Source organism: Ipomoea triloba, chromosome 14 (genome assembly GCF_003576645.1).
Source record: "Ipomoea triloba cultivar NCNSP0323 chromosome 14, ASM357664v1".
NCBI lineage: Eukaryota > Viridiplantae > Streptophyta > Magnoliopsida > Solanales > Convolvulaceae > Ipomoea > Ipomoea triloba.
The window spans coordinates 19,124,568-19,141,841 of record NC_044929.1 but is presented as its reverse complement, the minus strand read 5'-3'; the positions used below and the strand labels follow the sequence as shown (position 1 = coordinate 19,141,841).

Sequence of the window (17,274 nt, the reverse complement as noted above, 5' to 3'; positions counted from 1 at the left end):
TGTGCATTGCCCATATGTCCCTTGGTTAATTATTCTTTCCCTAATCCTGAGTTTGTTAGAACATCAAGGTTACAATCCCCCTGATTTGGCCCATACCTTTATCATATAGTTTTCACCTTAATCAATTGCTTTCTTTTATTCCACATCATTCAGTCTCTGTTACATGGATTCTATAAATTCATATACTCTAGTGCCTAGTAATTCACACAGTCACGTGCCATAACACCAATCCTCAGCGGAACGACATTACACCCTTTTTACACTCATCATTTGTGCTCATCACCGTTCTTGGCCACCGCTCGGGCCCTCATCGATGTAGGGAACGGGAAATTTGTCCTAAGGGTAGGAGATGAATGTGCTACCTTCGATGTGTCGAAGTTGACTAAGTACCCTTTGACTAAGGATGATGCGTGCTACTTTGTGGATATTTTCCATGAACACGTTAAGTCCGTTTACCCCAATCTTGTGGGCAAATTGAAAAATGACGCCCTCTTGAAAGTCTTGGATGATAAGGATGAACTTGAATCTTTTACTTTCGATGATAACGCTTTAATTAATGAGAATGATGATGCTTTACATGAGATAGTGTGTGGTGATGATGATATACATGTTGATGATAATGTGTGTGATATGAATGATATTGAATTTGTAAATTTCTTTGATGATTGTATTGATGATGCTATATATATTCATGAATTGATTGGTGAAGTTGAGGAGGTGATGGATGGAAATGAAGGGGATGATTTGTTGCATAATGAGAAAATAGAGGAGAAAAAGAATATAGTAGAGGAGAAAGAAGTGAAAAGTGAGCTTAAAACCTTACCGGATAGTCTACAATATGCCTTTCTAGGAGAAAATTCGACTTTACCGGTAGTAATATCATCAAAATTAGATGAAAATCAACAAGACAAGCTTGTGAACTTGTTAGGAAAATATAAAGGAGCAATAGGGTGGAAATTACAAGACTTAAAGGGCATAAGTCCTAGCATGTGTACGCATAAGATCTTACTAGAAGAGAATGTTAAGCCGGTAGCCCAACCCCAAAGGAGGTTGAATCCAAATATGACCGAAGTGGTTAAGAATGAAGTAGTAAGACTTATGGATGTAGGAATGATCTATCCAATTTATGATAGTGCGTGGGTAAGTCCTACCCACGTAATGCCTAAAAAAGGAGGAATAACTGTAGTGAAAAATGACAAAGAAGAATTAATTCCTACACGAAGCGTAACGGGGTGGCGGGTTTGTATAGATTATAGAAGACTAAATGACGCCACTAGAAAGGACCACTTTCCTTTGCCCTTTATTGATCAGATGGTTGAGAAGGTGAGCGGGCATGCTCATTACTGTTTCTTAGATGGTATGAGCGGCTATTTCCAAATACCCGTAGCATTAGAGGACCAAGAGAAAACAACTTTTACTTGTCCTATGGGTACCTTTGCATACCAACGCATGACATTCGGTTTGTGCAATGCGCCAGCGACCTTCATGAAGTGCATGCTAGCAATTTTTGAAGATTATATTGGGGAGTTCATGGAGGTGTTCATGGACGATTTCACCATATGGGGAGAAACCTATGACGAATGCTTAAGTAATCTAGAAAAAGTCCTCAAAAGGTGCTTAGAAGTAAACCTGACACTTAGTGGGAAAAGTGCTACTATATGGTAGAAGAGGGCATAGTATTGGGTCATAAGGTATCAAACAAAGGAATAGAGGTAGACAAAGCTAAAACGTCCGTGATTGACACCCTACCACCTCCAAACTCCGTCACAAGTTTAAGAAGCTTCCTAGGTCACGTCGGTTTCTACCGGCGCTTTATCAAGGATTTTTCCAAAATTGCTAGACCGTTGACCAAACTCCTAGAGAAAGTTATAGAGTTTGAATTTGGAGAAGACTGTTTAGTTGCTTTCAAGACCCTTAAGGAGATACTAGTGAGAGCACCGATTTTAGTTGGACCCGATTGGAACCTTCCATTCAAAATGATGTGCGACGCTAGTGGGTTTTCAGTAGGAGTCGTGTTGGGGCAAAGGAAGGAAAAATACTTTCAACCAATAGCGTTTGCAAGCAAAACATTAGATAAGACCCAACAAAATTACACTACTACCGAGAAAGAATTGTTAGCGGTGATATTCGGTTTAGACAAGTTTAGGTCCTACCTGCTCTTGTCAAAGATTATAGTATTTACGGACCACGCGGCCCTTAGATACTTGATGTCGAAAGCCGAAGCAAAACCGAGACTAATTAGATGGATCTTATTGCTTCAAGAGTTTGATATAGAAATCAAGGATAAGAAAGGAAAAGAGAACGAGGCCGCAGACCATCTTTCTAGAATAGAGAATCCAAACTTAGGGGAGGAAAGCGCTAGCATCTTAGAATTGTTTCCAGAGGAGAAATTGTTGAAAGTTGATGATGTACCGTGGTACGCCGATATTGCAAATTATGTTGTAAGAGGAGTTATCCCAAATTATCTTGATGTGCACCAAAAGAGAAAATTCTTAGCGGAAAGTAGGCACTATTTTTGGGACGATCCCTATTTGTTCCGGGTATGCGCGGATCAAGTAATTCGAAGATGTGTTGCGGGGCAAGAGGGATTGGAAATCATGGGAAATTGATGTGTTGCGGGGCAAGAGGGATTGGAAATCATGGGAAATTGTCATGTTGCGGGGCAAGAGGGATTGGAAATCATGGGAAATTGTCACGCCGGACCCACCGGAGGCCATTATTCAAGCAATAGAACCGCCAGGAAAGTTCTTGAGGCGGGCTTCTATTGGCCCTCTTTGTTTAGAGATGCTCAAATATGTGTGTCAAACTGTGATCGATGTCAAAGAGTTGGAAACATCACAGCGAGGAACGAAATGCCGCAAACGTATATTCTAGCCTGTGAAGTTTTCGATATTTGGGGTATAGATTTTGTAGGGTCTTTCCCAAGTTCAAAAGGGTTCAAATACATCTTGGTTGCAATCGATTATCTGTCAAAGTGGGTAGAGGCACAAGCCTTACGAAACAATGACGCTAGAAGTGTAATCAACTTTCTAAAGAAATTGTTTACGAGGTTTGGAGTGCCTAGAGTTTTAATCAGCGACCGGGGCACACACTTTAGAAATGCGTTGATGGAAAAGATGTTGGCCAAATACGGAGTGCAACACAGCGATATGGACCTTGCGGGGCGTGAGAGACTATGGCAACTCGACGAGTTGGAAGAATGGAGATTAATGTCATATGAAAATTCCCGGGCCTACAAAGAACGCACTAAGCTTTATCATGATTGGCACATCAAAAAGGGGAGAGAATTCCGGGAAGGAGACCAAGTGCTATTCTTCAATTCGAAATTGAAACTCTTTCCGGGAAAGTTGAAATCGAGATGGTCGGGGCCGTTCACAGTCACCAAAGTTTTTCCCTATGGAACTATCCAAATCAAACATCCAAGTAAAGGAGAGTTCAAAGTGAACGGGCACCAAGTCAAGAAATATTTCGGAGGAATGGAACCGCGCGAGGTGGATGCCTTGCGTTTGATTAGAATGGAAAATTGAAGCTTACAAAGACGTCGGGCTAAAGACGTTAAACGTAGCGCTTCTCGGGAGGCAACCCGATGTTACTCTTACTTTTTAATGCTTTATCTTACATATTTTTCCTTTAGATCTAGTATGGTTTTGTAGGGCCACAACAGATGAAGTCACGAAGACCGAAGAAGAACGATAAAAAGTCAAAATGGGCGAAAATCGGAGCCTGGACGCCAGACCGGGCGCGCGTCCGGTCCGCGTCCAGTGGCCAAGTTCATAACATCAGAGAGCGCTCTGATGGACGCGCGGCGGACGCACGCGTCCGACCCGCGTCCATCAGAACGCGAAGCAGGTCCTGAGACCGTAACTCCGGACGCCAAGAGGACGACCACGTCCGAAATTCGCCCGCTACATGCCGAACGAAAGAAGAAAATCGGACACCAGTCGGACGCCCGCGTCCGATGTTACGGCAAATCGAGAACAATTAAAATAAAATGCGGACGCCTTGCGGACGCACGTCCGTTTTGCGTCCAACAGGTCGGCCTGGGCAGTTTTGCGGACGCAAGTGGAGTTTTTAAGCCAAATTCTTCCCCTTCTTCTTTCTAGTGGACGAAACACACTCCAAAAATCACCAAGTAAGTCTTTCAAGCTCCAAAGCTAATCCAAGGAAAAAATCTCAAGCTTTCATCTTTGTACAACCTTTCTACAACAAAATTCAAGGTATGTGCATCTTCTTCAACTCTATTTTTAAGCTCTCACCATTGTTATGACATTGATTTGGGATTTCTTGCTTTGTCAATTACATTGCTTGTTTGTTGTTGGAAGTTGATTCCTTATGTTATAATGAGCATTCTTATGAGTTTTAATTGCAATTTGTATGGTTAAACATGAACTTGAGTGTTAGAAAAAAGCTTGAAACCCTACTTTAATGGTGGAAAAATTTGGGTTTGAATAATTGTGCTTCATTGTTGAAATTAATGGTCGATACATGCAATTAGATGCTAATCAAGAGTTTATATGGAACCAATTTGTGATTCTTGACATTGCATTATGCTTAATTGAAAAGTTTGTTTACTAGTTTCACAAGTTTGGGGTTTTTTGAACTTTAGCATGGAATTATGATATGTGATAGGATTAGAATTGTGTTGTTGATGAAGAATGGCTGTAGAATTGTTTTTTTTTATTGATAAATGTTGGAATTGCTTACTACATTGTGTGATTTGAAAATAAATGTGCTTAAAGTTTGCAAATGTGTGAAGTTTTGGAGTTATGCTATGAATTGTATATGCATGAATAACTTGAAACGAGATGATGATACATGCTAGCCCTTGTTATCCCCTTAGTACAAACACATGTAGTAGTAATATGCTTAAATGTGCATGCTTTCCTTTTGTCTAGAATTCTAATTGATAAGAAAAATGGTTAAGTATGCTAAATAGTGATGATATTGTTGTGCTAAGTTTTGCCTTTGTATGGAAAGTCAATCAAGCATGATGCATGGCTTTATTTTGTTGAAAATTCGTTNCTATGGCTCACATGCTTTATTATTAAAATAGATGCCTCCAAAATCTAGACGCAAGGAATGTGCCAAGAAAAGAAAGCATGATGTTGGATCGAGTTCGGGGGCGGTCCAGGGTGAAAGTGACTTGTTAATTGCAGGGGGCCGAAGCCTGAGACACCTAACTGCTAAACAATATGAACGGGTGGAAGAGCTTATAGCAAAAGGAGTATCGGGAGGCTTTCACTTCGACTACACAATGCTCGATGCATATGGGTGTCGAGCGGAGGTAGAGAGGATGATGTCGCGGCGATCTTAGGAACATCTTTTCAGTTGGAGAGATGACACGTATGAACCCGTCGTGCACGAGTTTATTGCTACCTATACGCCTATGCCGTCAAACCACATGTGGACTCCTTGCATGAAGTTCACAATGTTCGGTCGGGAGCACGAAGTCTCATTGATCCAATTGGGGGAATACCTTGGATTTTACACCGCCGAGGACGTTCACACAGAAGAATGGCGCAACCTTCCCTCAGATTTTGACTCCGATGCGGCGGCAGAAGCTTACTGGGACAGAATTACTAATGGTCAAGGAGGCAGGTTCATCGGTACTAAACCAAACACCTCAAAGATCGTGAGGCCGGCACTATTAATGATGAAGCTTCTACTCAACCTTACATTTGGAGGAAGGAATAAGAACCTCCACAAGGTATACAGATTTGATCTCTTCAACCTTTGGAGTCTAGAAATGAATGAGCCAATACAGATGGCCTGCATGGTGCAACAGCTGTTCACCTCTCAGACGCACCCGAAGTGCCCATATGTCTGGATAGGGCCAGTGGTCACAAGACTATGCCACGGGTTGGGCTTGCAAAGGGAATTGACAAGGGAGAAGAGTATTGCCTCAATGCGACCATTTACTTATGCGCATCTCAATAGGAGCTATGCCCCAAAGATTGGGGCCGCGCCTAGACCTCCACAGGGTGAGCCTCAGCAAGAACAGGAGCCGGTAATTCAGGGAGGTCCGGATGTGCCCCCGGAGTATGCAGAGTACCCCCCAGTATATGACTGGCATCCATGAGGGCTTTTCAGCTTCAGTTGCATACTCAGTCTATGAACGCTTTCAACCAGAGGATGGACCTTCAGCACGCAGCGTTGATGAGGCAGAATGAAGCGATCATAAGGCAAGAGGAACGTCAAGAGCAACAATTTCAAGCAATCGAGCAATTGCGCCTATGGATGGAGCACCGTTTCCCACCCCCCTCACAGGGTAGGGACGCACCTTATTGACGCTACTTGGGTTCTTAAGTTCTTGTGTTGATGTGGCCCGGCTAGAACAATAGGTACCCCGTGCGTGGGGTGCCGACTTTATCTTTCTTTTAATTTCCTTATTTGGTTTGTTTAAATTCGGTTTTAGTACTACTATCGTTTACTTTTACTTTACATAATGCACTTTGGTTTATGAGGTTTTCTTTTAATTGCTTTTAACTTTGAAGCTAATGTTTTTACTTCTAATACTTGCAAAAATTTCCCAAAAAAAAAAAATATTTGTTCGTGTTGTTTTTAAGCTCAAGACGACAGGGGGCACGAAGGCATACGAATAAGCGCAAATGCGGGGGGAAGAAACACGCGACATCATAGATAAAAACGAGCTGGAAAATGCGGGGGAATAATATTTATATAACACATAATTATTATAATTAAGGAAAATTGCATTTTTTTTGTCCTCTAATTATACACTAGTACAAGCTTAGACTATGAGCTATATGCGTGACAATCTGACTAAAATTGTCACTTCGCACATCATTTAATAGTTAAAGATAGTCACGTATATAACTTAAGGATTAAGCGTGCACCACAAGTATAATGACTGGGATTACAAAAAATGTAATTTTCCCTTCATCTTCGCCATTATCTTCTCCATTAGTATTGCTCGCTTGCCACCTTCTCCGGCCACCACGACCGCGGAACTATCAACAGTTGTCCGATATCACCTTTCAATCTCCGTCGAGACTCTGACGACCAAACGCCGCAAGATTACCTGAAACTTGCGTGCTTCACTATACTGCATGCAACATGCATGCAGCAAATGATGGGGTTTTATAATATAATAGTGATGGATGGCAGGAATGAAACCTTAATTATTGACAGAAAATGTTGTATTATTAATCAAAGATGGCGGCGTGGCGATACACATGGCCTAAAATAAATAAAACTACTACTCATATTACATAACTAAATTTTCTTTTAACCTTATCTTGCAAGATTTAATAGTCTAGTTCTTAGTCTTGCTTATCATCCAAAGATTGAAAAGATCATTGGTTAGTATGATGAGGCATTTGTAGAGTTTAAGATCTCAAAATTCAAAGGTCTACAAAGCAAGATATATCCATTCTAGGGCATGAAAGTTTTGGTGTGATTTCTTGAGAATGCACTGGTAGTGAGAAGCAACCCATGTATGTGTCACTTTGGTATCAGAGCAAGTTCATGTCTTGTCTTATTTTATCATTACTATCTTAAATTTCATATTTACTATTGTTCCTATTTCCTTTGAATTAGCTAGTTATGGACAACTTAGACTAGTTTACCGATCTATCTCCTTGTCCTTTACCGGCTACGCTCACAATGCAGTTTACCCAGTGCACACCCAGTGCACTCCCTCATCACAAAAAAATGAATATATATATAGGAATAAGGGCCAAATTGGCCACTGAACGTAACGGGATAGTGCAATTAGGCCACTCGACCAAAAAAACGTTCAATTAACTCACTCAACTGCGCAATTCCATCCGAATTCACCTGCTAGCCGGTTGCCACCCTTTGCTTCCGGTTGTCCGCTGATGTGGCTGCTTACATGGCAATGTGTTGGTTTAATAATTTATTTTCACTCGTCTAACCCTCCAGCTTGTAAATCCCCAAGCAAAACGCCGGCAAGAGCTCCACGAGATGGCTGCTTAATTTATTTTGCTTCCTGAGCTCTCGCGGCCATAATCGAAACAACATAATCAATGCAACCATTTCCAAGACCACCGGCGGCCATCCATACAATGCCAACGAGAGCTCCGGCGGCAATCCCTGTCAACATGCCAGTAGCGAGATGAGCCCAACTCCCGCAACCATGAACGCCGTCGAGAAGACTCTGAACCATACAAGCCGTCTCTTCTCCAGGAGAGCACAATAGAGAACACCGGCAACGAGCAAACAAGCTTGCACCATCGCCGAAAAACCCAAAACACCCAAAAAAACTTCAACTCCAGAGATCGGAACACAAGCAAGGTCGCCAGGAAGCCTCCACTGCAAGCACCCATGTTCTCAGACCATAGAACCATCAACCTGGCCGGAAAAATCGCAGACGACTCAGTCCAAACTCCAGACGCCATTTCAGATCAGTAGAGTCCAAAAATGAAGACAAAATGTATAGTGGCCTCACGCCGGAGGAGCTCCAATCACCGGAAAAACCAACCAACTCCAGAAAACACAAAAACACCTACATTCTTTCTCCGATCAAAGCACAAAACAGAGCATGAGATGACAATAGACGTAAAAGTATCCAACCGTGACTGCCAAGCACGCCACCATCTCGCAGACTGCCAAGTATTCTTCTCCCAACAACCGAATGACAAAGCACAGAGAAGAGTGAGCCACCCTCTCATGGGAGAACAGTGCTCTGTATCCATGCGATAAAGAAGAACAAGAACAACTACTTGAGAAGAAACCGCTTATGGTGCTTGAATTTTGGGAGTTCCTTTCGAATTGGTGATTTGCAATCTTGGCTACGGTCGCTGTGCTTTTGCTTCATCGTTTTGCTGGGGGATTTACAGGCTGGAGCATTAGAATAGGAAAAGTAAATTATTAAACCAACACATTGCCACGTAAGTAGCCACATCAGCGGACAACCGGAAGCAAAGGGTGGCAACCGGCTAGCAGGTGAACTCGGATGGAATTGCGCAGTTGAGTGAGCTAATTGAACCTTTTTTTTGGTTGAGTGGCCTGATTGCACTATCCCGTTACATTCAGTGGCCAATTTGACCCTTATTCCATATATATATATATATATATATATATATNGCATGAAAGTTTTGGTGTGATTTCTTGAGAATGCACTGGTAGTGAGAAGCAACCCATGTATGTGTCACTTTGGTATCAGAGCAAGTTCATGTCTTGTCTTATTTTATCATTACTATCTTAAATTTCATATTTACTATTGTTCCTATTTCCTTTGAATTAGCTAGTTATGGACAACTTAGACTAGTTTACCGATCTATCTCCTTGTCCTTTACCGGCTACGCTCACAATGCAGTTTACCCAGTGCACACCCAGTGCACTCCCTCATCACAAAAAAATGAATATATATATAGGAATAAGGGCCAAATTGGCCACTGAACGTAACGGGATAGTGCAATTAGGCCACTCGACCAAAAAAACGTTCAATTAACTCACTCAACTGCGCAATTCCATCCGAATTCACCTGCTAGCCGGTTGCCACCCTTTGCTTCCGGTTGTCCGCTGATGTGGCTGCTTACATGGCAATGTGTTGGTTTAATAATTTATTTTCACTCGTCTAACCCTCCAGCTTGTAAATCCCCAAGCAAAACGCCGGCAAGAGCTCCACGAGATGGCTGCTTAATTTATTTTGCTTCCTGAGCTCTCGCGGCCATAATCGAAACAACATAATCAATGCAACCATTTCCAAGACCACCGGCGGCCATCCATACAATGCCAACGAGAGCTCCGGCGGCAATCCCTGTCAACATGCCAGTAGCGAGATGAGCCCAACTCCCGCAACCATGAACGCCGTCGAGAAGACTCTGAACCATACAAGCCGTCTCTTCTCCAGGAGAGCACAATAGAGAACACCGGCAACGAGCAAACAAGCTTGCACCATCGCCGAAAAACCCAAAACACCCAAAAAAACTTCAACTCCAGAGATCGGAACACAAGCAAGGTCGCCAGGAAGCCTCCACTGCAAGCACCCATGTTCTCAGACCATAGAACCATCAACCTGGCCGGAAAAATCGCAGACGACTCAGTCCAAACTCCAGACGCCATTTCAGATCAGTAGAGTCCAAAAATGAAGACAAAATGTATAGTGGCCTCACGCCGGAGGAGCTCCAATCACCGGAAAAACCAACCAACTCCAGAAAACACAAAAACACCTACATTCTTTCTCCGATCAAAGCACAAAACAGAGCATGAGATGACAATAGACGTAAAAGTATCCAACCGTGACTGCCAAGCACGCCACCATCTCGCAGACTGCCAAGTATTCTTCTCCCAACAACCGAATGACAAAGCACAGAGAAGAGTGAGCCACCCTCTCATGGGAGAACAGTGCTCTGTATCCATGCGATAAAGAAGAACAAGAACAACTACTTGAGAAGAAACCGCTTATGGTGCTTGAATTTTGGGAGTTCCTTTCGAATTGGTGATTTGCAATCTTGGCTACGGTCGCTGTGCTTTTGCTTCATCGTTTTGCTGGGGGATTTACAGGCTGGAGCATTAGAATAGGAAAAGTAAATTATTAAACCAACACATTGCCACGTAAGTAGCCACATCAGCGGACAACCGGAAGCAAAGGGTGGCAACCGGCTAGCAGGTGAACTCGGATGGAATTGCGCAGTTGAGTGAGCTAATTGAACCTTTTTTTTGGTTGAGTGGCCTGATTGCACTATCCCGTTACATTCAGTGGCCAATTTGACCCTTATTCCATATATATATATATATATATATATATATATTTGCAGCAGCCCAGAGTGCACTTTTCTCCACAATTTGTTTAGTTGCTAATTAACTCACTAGCTCATTGCCCACAATTTGTTTAGTTGCTAATTAACTCACTAGCTCATTGCATGCATTAGTGTGTTTTTTTCTATAATCTCAACTAAGTAATAGAAGTCATTATTTTGCACTATCTATAGATTAATGCAGTGTTTAAACATAGAGCAACATGTAGATGATGCTTGACTAAAATTTAGTGGCAGGGCTGCCACTAGCTAGGAGGGGAAGAACAAGATCAGGTGGCCCCAAAGTGAGTGGCTGAATAGGTGGAACATGTTTATAGTATCAAAAGATCATGAATTTAATTCTTGTCAACACATTCTCAGTCAACATAGTCGCACAGGGTCTTTCTAGTGCGGTTTGTCTCTCCGGTGTAGTTTGTTGGCTATTACATAAGAGAGGGTTTACTCATTGTACATCATCAGGTAGTGGCGGGTGTCCCTTGTCACCCAAAAAAGAAAAAGAACAAGTGCAACACCAACTTCATCTATATAAATACTCTGAACAAACTTCAGTTAAACTAAAAAGAAACACAGTAAAATTCAATAACTACAGATCCAGAAGACTAAGATATAGTAACTGCATCAATGTGGGTTTACATGAGTCATCTCCACATTGGCATTATGAATCATGTTTGTGTTCTTATAATTAGGAAAGAGGTATTAAGATATAGTAACTGCATCAATGTGGATTTACATGAGTCATCTCCACATTGGCATTATGAATCATGTTTGTGTTCTTATAATTAGGAAAGAGGTATCTCATCATAATTCTTCTCATGAATTGTGCAGAAAAGATTCGTAGAATAAAGTTTTTCAAGCATATTTTTTTGCGAAGTATAAAAAACAGAAATATGGAAAGGGCAATAGCCTTGGAGGTCACACTCACAATAAACAGGCCGCAGAGATTATCAAGGTTTAGCATCTGGAGTTGAGATTCCTCAGTGGCCTCAGGTATGAAAGATGATTGATATTTGTTTGTAAACCATTTTTCTTCCAAGAGTTTGAGCTTCCCTTCTTCTCTCATTTTGGCAATTGCTATGGACAGCTTAGGGACTAAAGGTGAACCTTTTTGGAAAGCCTGTCAAAAACGTTGAGGTAAGTTGCAGATAATGAACCAAGAACCAAAACAAGAAATCTCATATTGCATACTTCTTTTTTTTTAGTGAGAAGGGAAATAAATAGTCAACTCTGCCTTTTGACTTTAGCTGGCAAAGAATTACAAGAATGCAAACCAATCCAAGTTACCCACAGCTGACAGGCTAAAACCAAGAAGGCCAATAGGCCACTTCCACTGGAAGTCAAACTTGTAACTTTATGATTATGAAGCCAACAATTTGACCAATTTGATTAGGGTTGCCCCCTCATATTGCATAGTTGATACTTACAAAACCAAAACCATTCGTAATTGGTGCAGATCCAATAATTGCATACTGAGATGGATACATAGCAAGGAAGGTCTTGAGGTAAGGAATTTCATCAACTATGGCACCAACACCTCCATTTTTACTCCCCTCGGATAAAGCTTCATGGTACTCCTCAAGGGTATTATAATGTTTAAGCCTATTATCATCAAAGTTTAGGTTGTTTACAATAGATCTGAATGAAAGAGAACCAGTTGGGTAACCTATGTAATCCCCCTTTGATAATTGAATCTGCTGAACTGTGAACAGTGAGCTTAAACTTGCAGTGTAGCTTGATGTCAATATGAAGACTATGAACAACCATACAGTTACCACAAATCTTGACAAATTACTTTGCAGCTTTTCTCCTGCAAAAAAACAAAGATTTTAGATGAAGGCAGTTTGTAGCATTAACCTTGGCCTTTAAAAATATGAATCCAATATATTGCTCCGGGGAGTAGTATGGCATTATGGTCTGCTGCTTAGGTTAGAATTGCAAGTGCTAAAGATATCTTTTTTGTTTAAACGACACGAGATGAAAGCTTGTATAGATTGAGGACTTACTGTGAGCATAAACAAGAGTTGAAAATGCAAACCACAAAATCGTTCCAATTTGCTGAGTTATTGAGCCCTGAAATTGTTCATTTGTCTTATGCTCAATAAGCCAAACAGTTGCACCCACTAATATAAACGAAATGGTGATCATAATCCACAGATCTCCACCCATTGGCTTTAAGAAATACCACATTCCTTGTTTCTCCCTTCGTGCTACCGTTCCCACTCCAAGATCAGTGTAAGGCAAAGTGAAGTCTACTAGTGAAGATCTGTCTGATGTAATAGTTGTATCGCCCACAACAGCGTCAAAATTCTATTCATCCATTAAGGTATGTCATTAGAATCAAACCAATTCTCAAAATGAAATACAGAATATTCTGTATGTCTCAAATGCAAGGGTAACAATCCTAGACTTCCTAGAAGGGCAAGGGCAATATGGAATAAATAAGTAAGCATGTAAAACTAAAACCAATTTTTCTGTTAAGCATATTGAAGTTAGAAATAAAATTACCCCAATCTGGACCTGTTTTAGAATATCAGTGTAACTGCCATTAGTTGGTCCGCTAGAATTTTCAACCAAGAATGGGACAAATTCATATTGTACAGAAACTTCTATGAGCTTCATGGCTTCAAGGAAGACATCTACTGAAAAGCCGGCCACTTCTACTGCACCTGTTTCATCATCAACACTTATTGCAGTGAATTGCTTGAACCCTGCATTCACCGGAATACCAACTCTTAGCTTAGCAGGTTTGATCTGATCAGGCCAACCATTTCGAGTAGTACTAGATAGCCTAGGCGAGATAATGGTAGAAAGCTCATGCCTTTCAACAAAAAATGGGTCAATAATTTTACTAAACCCCTCATCAAGTGTCCAAAATCCAACTCTTTTAAACCCCTTTTCTATCACATTCATTATTTCATATGTCTTGGACATCAATTTTCCATTTACAAGCTGAAACTCACCACCTAAACCTGTAAATCTACATCTTAAAATCTCATTAAGAATTGAATCTCCATCAAGAATGCCATTTCTTGACCCTAGTTTTTCAACAGCCAAAGAAAGAGCCCAAATTGCATCATATGCCCATATGCCATGCACATTCACCTCCCCTAATTTCCTTCTCCACCTCAAAGTGAAATTTTCAAGCTTACTTGAAGCTGGAATGTAGGATTTGAATCCTATAAGTCCTTGCATTAACTCAACCACTTTAACATCTAAAGAATGCAAGAAATTCATGGACTTACTGGTTAGTATCCAAACATACCCTTCACTAATCATCCCTAACCTGTTTGCATTTAGGAAAAGGAGAGAAGCCAGAGAAGGTGACACGTGCACAATGGAAATTGCTGGCTTCATTCTGATTATCTTGGCAAGTTCTTCTATGACTTCAAGATCTCTACTCAGAGGAGAAATGGCAATCTTATAAATAACCCTAGCCTTAGTGTGTTGGAGGGTTTTGCCAAGAAACAAAACAGAACTTCTCCCATCGTCTGTGTCCTCATAGATGAGTATTACCTTCCCCCTCCGGTGCTCTATAAAAGCTGAAATACCCAGGAATTCAGTGCCTTCATCTTCTGAAATTTGAACAAAAAAGGGATGACCTTTGGGGGATGGAATTGAAGAAAAAGACAAAAGTGGAACTCTTGCTTTATCAGCTAGTGTGGCCAAAAATGCTGATTCACTAAACATCTCCGGCACCATTATTGCTTGCACCTTAACATTCTCCAGTAGGTCCTGAGCTGTATTGAACGAGGATGTGTTGAGGAAGCAATTGATCGAAGAAATTCATAAGGGAAAAATGCATTTCCACTCCTTAGTTGTTTTTTGCTTTGCCGTTTTAATCTTTTATGAATACTTTTATTGTTCTAATACATATGGCTAAGTCGGGTGGTTTGGTTCACGGAATCTTAAATTACCCTAGGTAATAGGATTACCTCCGGAGAGGTAATGTGAGATTAAAGGAATGTAATATTATCTTTATGTGTTTGGTTAAAGTTGTAGGAATGCAATATTAACTTGTTTGGTTAGAGGTTATATTTTAAGTGATACTATATCAATTACATAAATACCCTTGTAGAAAATGAAAGGTATAAAAATATTTTACTTTTAAAAATGTTTTGGTTAATTTATAAGCTTCTTTTTTTTCACTGGCTCATAATTTAATAATAATAATAATGATAATAATTTATTATTATTATTATTATTATTATTATTATTATTATTATTACCTGTTCAATTCCACTTTTCGGTGGATTGTTGTTGTTAATAATAATTATAATAATAATAATAATATTATTAATATTATTATTATTATTATTATATACTGGTTACCGTCATATCAGTTTTGAGGTAATATAACATTACCAGGTAATCTCATAGCTTGAACCAAACAAGGTAACATAGCATTACCATACTTATTTTTTTGAAAACAGCATTACCATACTCATATTACCTAGTAATCTGAGATTACCTGAACCAAACGCCCCCTAATTATTTAAAAATGTTACTCCCTAAATCCCTATGCCACTCTGGTTGGAAAAGGAGATAGACTTTTAATTTTACCTTTTTTTTTAATACTACTAACTCTATTACAATGCAGTGCACAAGAGTCAGTATTGACAGTGTTTGGTTGGAAACTTTTGCAATAAACAATTGAGAGATTCATAAAACATTTTTTTAAAAAAAAAAAAAAGACGGATGAAAATTAAACTGACCAACAGAAAGAGCAATGGATGGATCGCCTTTGGAATCCCGAGTGTGAAGATGAATAGTTGTTCCATAAACACCCTTAATATTCAATTCGTAAAAATCCGAGACCGCCATTTTAACACACCTCCCAACAGTCCTCCCCATCTCCGATTCCTCGTCCACTATCATTCCGACGTTAAACTTTGCCGGCGCCGGAAATGATGCATGTTCACCAAAAACTAGAAATAAAATCAAGGAAAGAATAATAATACGTGTCCTCATTTCCCCCGCGCGTCAAACAATGGGAGAAGACCAATATTCAGCATTATATATTTGATTCAACATGCGCGCTGTTTAGCAGGAAATATTGACAGTTCTCATTTTTTGACAATTTCAACTTTCAAGAGTTGGAATTGGGTGGACAATAGAGTGAGATTCCTGTTTGACTTATGTGCTTAACGAGAAAATGCATAAGAATTTGAAATTTTGATTTTTTTTCTTCTTAATTATATATTTTTACAAAAACTTGCATGAGACCGTCTCACGGATCACGGGTCTCAATCCGTGAGATGGGTAGGATCTTTGACTAATGATATCAAAGATCCGACTCATTAATCAATAATTTGACCCATTAATCAAATATTCACCCCCTTTTATAAATTGAGACACAAGTGTTACCATATATATTTTCAAATTTTCACTTCACTTATCTATCTACTCTTATCATCTATTTAACTGTATATCTATATATTTTTACCACCACTTACGTACCTTATCTACCCATCTTCTCATTACCTCTATTATTCATATTGTCTACCCAATAAGCAAAATGTTATGAAAAATCTCATTGGGTTGCCTAACAACAAGATTGATTGTAGTCTCGACTTTTTAATTATATTTGAGCAACATCACTCCTAAAATTACTTTTGCACACTAAGTAATTTTAAGAGAGGTGATCACTAGTGCAATAAGTTCAATCAATTAGCCAGAGAGGCGAGAGCGAGTGAAAAAGAGATCCAATTCAATGGAAAGGGATGTATGTGACTTTGACTATCTAACTAATGAGGGCAGACCACTTCTTTGTTTTTTTTTTTTTTTAGTTCCAGTGACTCGGTTACAATGTAGTATCTGTTCATAGCTACTTTCTCAACCTACTGAGGCTCCACTGAGGCTCGAACGTACTCCATTTCACATGAAAGTGTACACTGGGTGCCGCTTGACCACAAGATCTTTGGCGACCACTTCTTTGTTTAAAACATAACAAATAACAAACCTTTAGTGGGAGGTGGTAAAAACACAATGCACTCAATTGATCTTTAATCAATCACACCATTTTTTGTTCTTTTCTTCCCGTTCATACACATTTTATTGCGACCAGGTTGTGTTTGGAAACTAGAAAAAATGACTTTTGAAAAATGAGTCATTTTTTAGAAAAAAAAAATTTTCATTTCCAGTGTTTGGTTGCAGTCCAAAAAAAATGTCTTAGTGTGTTTGGTTCATTTTTCGGAAAATGAGCAGAATTGTATAATTAAACATTTTAATTATTTTGTTTAGATATAACAACATTTATAATAACAATTTTTAGTATAATCAACAAATTTATACTATTAATAAAAATAAAATTCTCCATTTTAACTTCCCGCCCAAAACACTCCTATACTATTAATGTTTTCGTAATATAATAAAATAGGGTAATACAATTCCTATTCATACTACAATTGTACATTAAAATATGGTAATACAATTCCTAATACAATATATTTTTTCCTACTTTCTTATTCGTAATACAATTCTAGATTAAAATTACTAATCGTAATAATACAATACATATACGTCCCTGTAACGTAAT

The 17,274-nt window shown here is 39.7% G+C and overlaps 1 protein-coding gene across 3 annotated transcripts; it reads right to left on the bottom strand.

Moving 5' to 3' along the window:
* Nucleotides 1-6,864: 6,864 nt before the first annotated feature.
* LOC116004298 (glutamate receptor 1.4-like) lies at nucleotides 6,865-15,697 on the bottom strand. Of its 3 annotated transcripts, XM_031244280.1 has the most exons (6): nucleotides 15,452-15,697; nucleotides 13,245-14,476; nucleotides 12,743-13,046; nucleotides 12,164-12,546; nucleotides 11,665-11,856; nucleotides 6,865-7,039 (listed from the first exon to the last, which is right to left on the bottom strand). In XM_031244280.1, exons 1-6 carry the CDS (start codon nucleotides 15,612-15,614, stop codon nucleotides 6,989-6,991), a joined length of 2,325 nt encoding a protein of 774 aa, XP_031100140.1. In that variant the 5' UTR covers nucleotides 15,615-15,697; the 3' UTR covers nucleotides 6,865-6,988. The 3 variants fall into 3 exon arrangements, with proteins under 3 accessions (XP_031100140.1, XP_031100139.1, XP_031100141.1); XM_031244279.1 differs by lacking the exon at nucleotides 6,865-7,039 and having other exon boundaries at nucleotides 11,292-11,856; XM_031244281.1 differs by lacking the exon at nucleotides 6,865-7,039 and having other exon boundaries at nucleotides 11,292-11,856; nucleotides 13,245-14,311.
* Nucleotides 15,698-17,274: the final 1,577 nt, after the last annotated feature.

What these genes read in the sequence shown, in the direction of transcription:
- LOC116004298 (XM_031244279.1), bottom strand. Translation starts at nt 15,614, where the DNA reads ATGATAGTGGACGAGGAATCGGAGATGGGGAGGACTGTTGGGAGGTGT. An exon ending in AACTCTTGTTTATGCTCACA is followed by an intron (nt 12,547 to 12,742) that starts GTAAGTCCTCAA and finishes GTTTTTTTGCAG; the next exon opens with GAGAAAAGCTGCAAAGTAAT. An exon ending in TTACGAATGGTTTTGGTTTT is followed by an intron (nt 11,857 to 12,163) that starts GTAAGTATCAAC and finishes CGTTTTTGACAG; the next exon opens with GCTTTCCAAAAAGGTTCACC.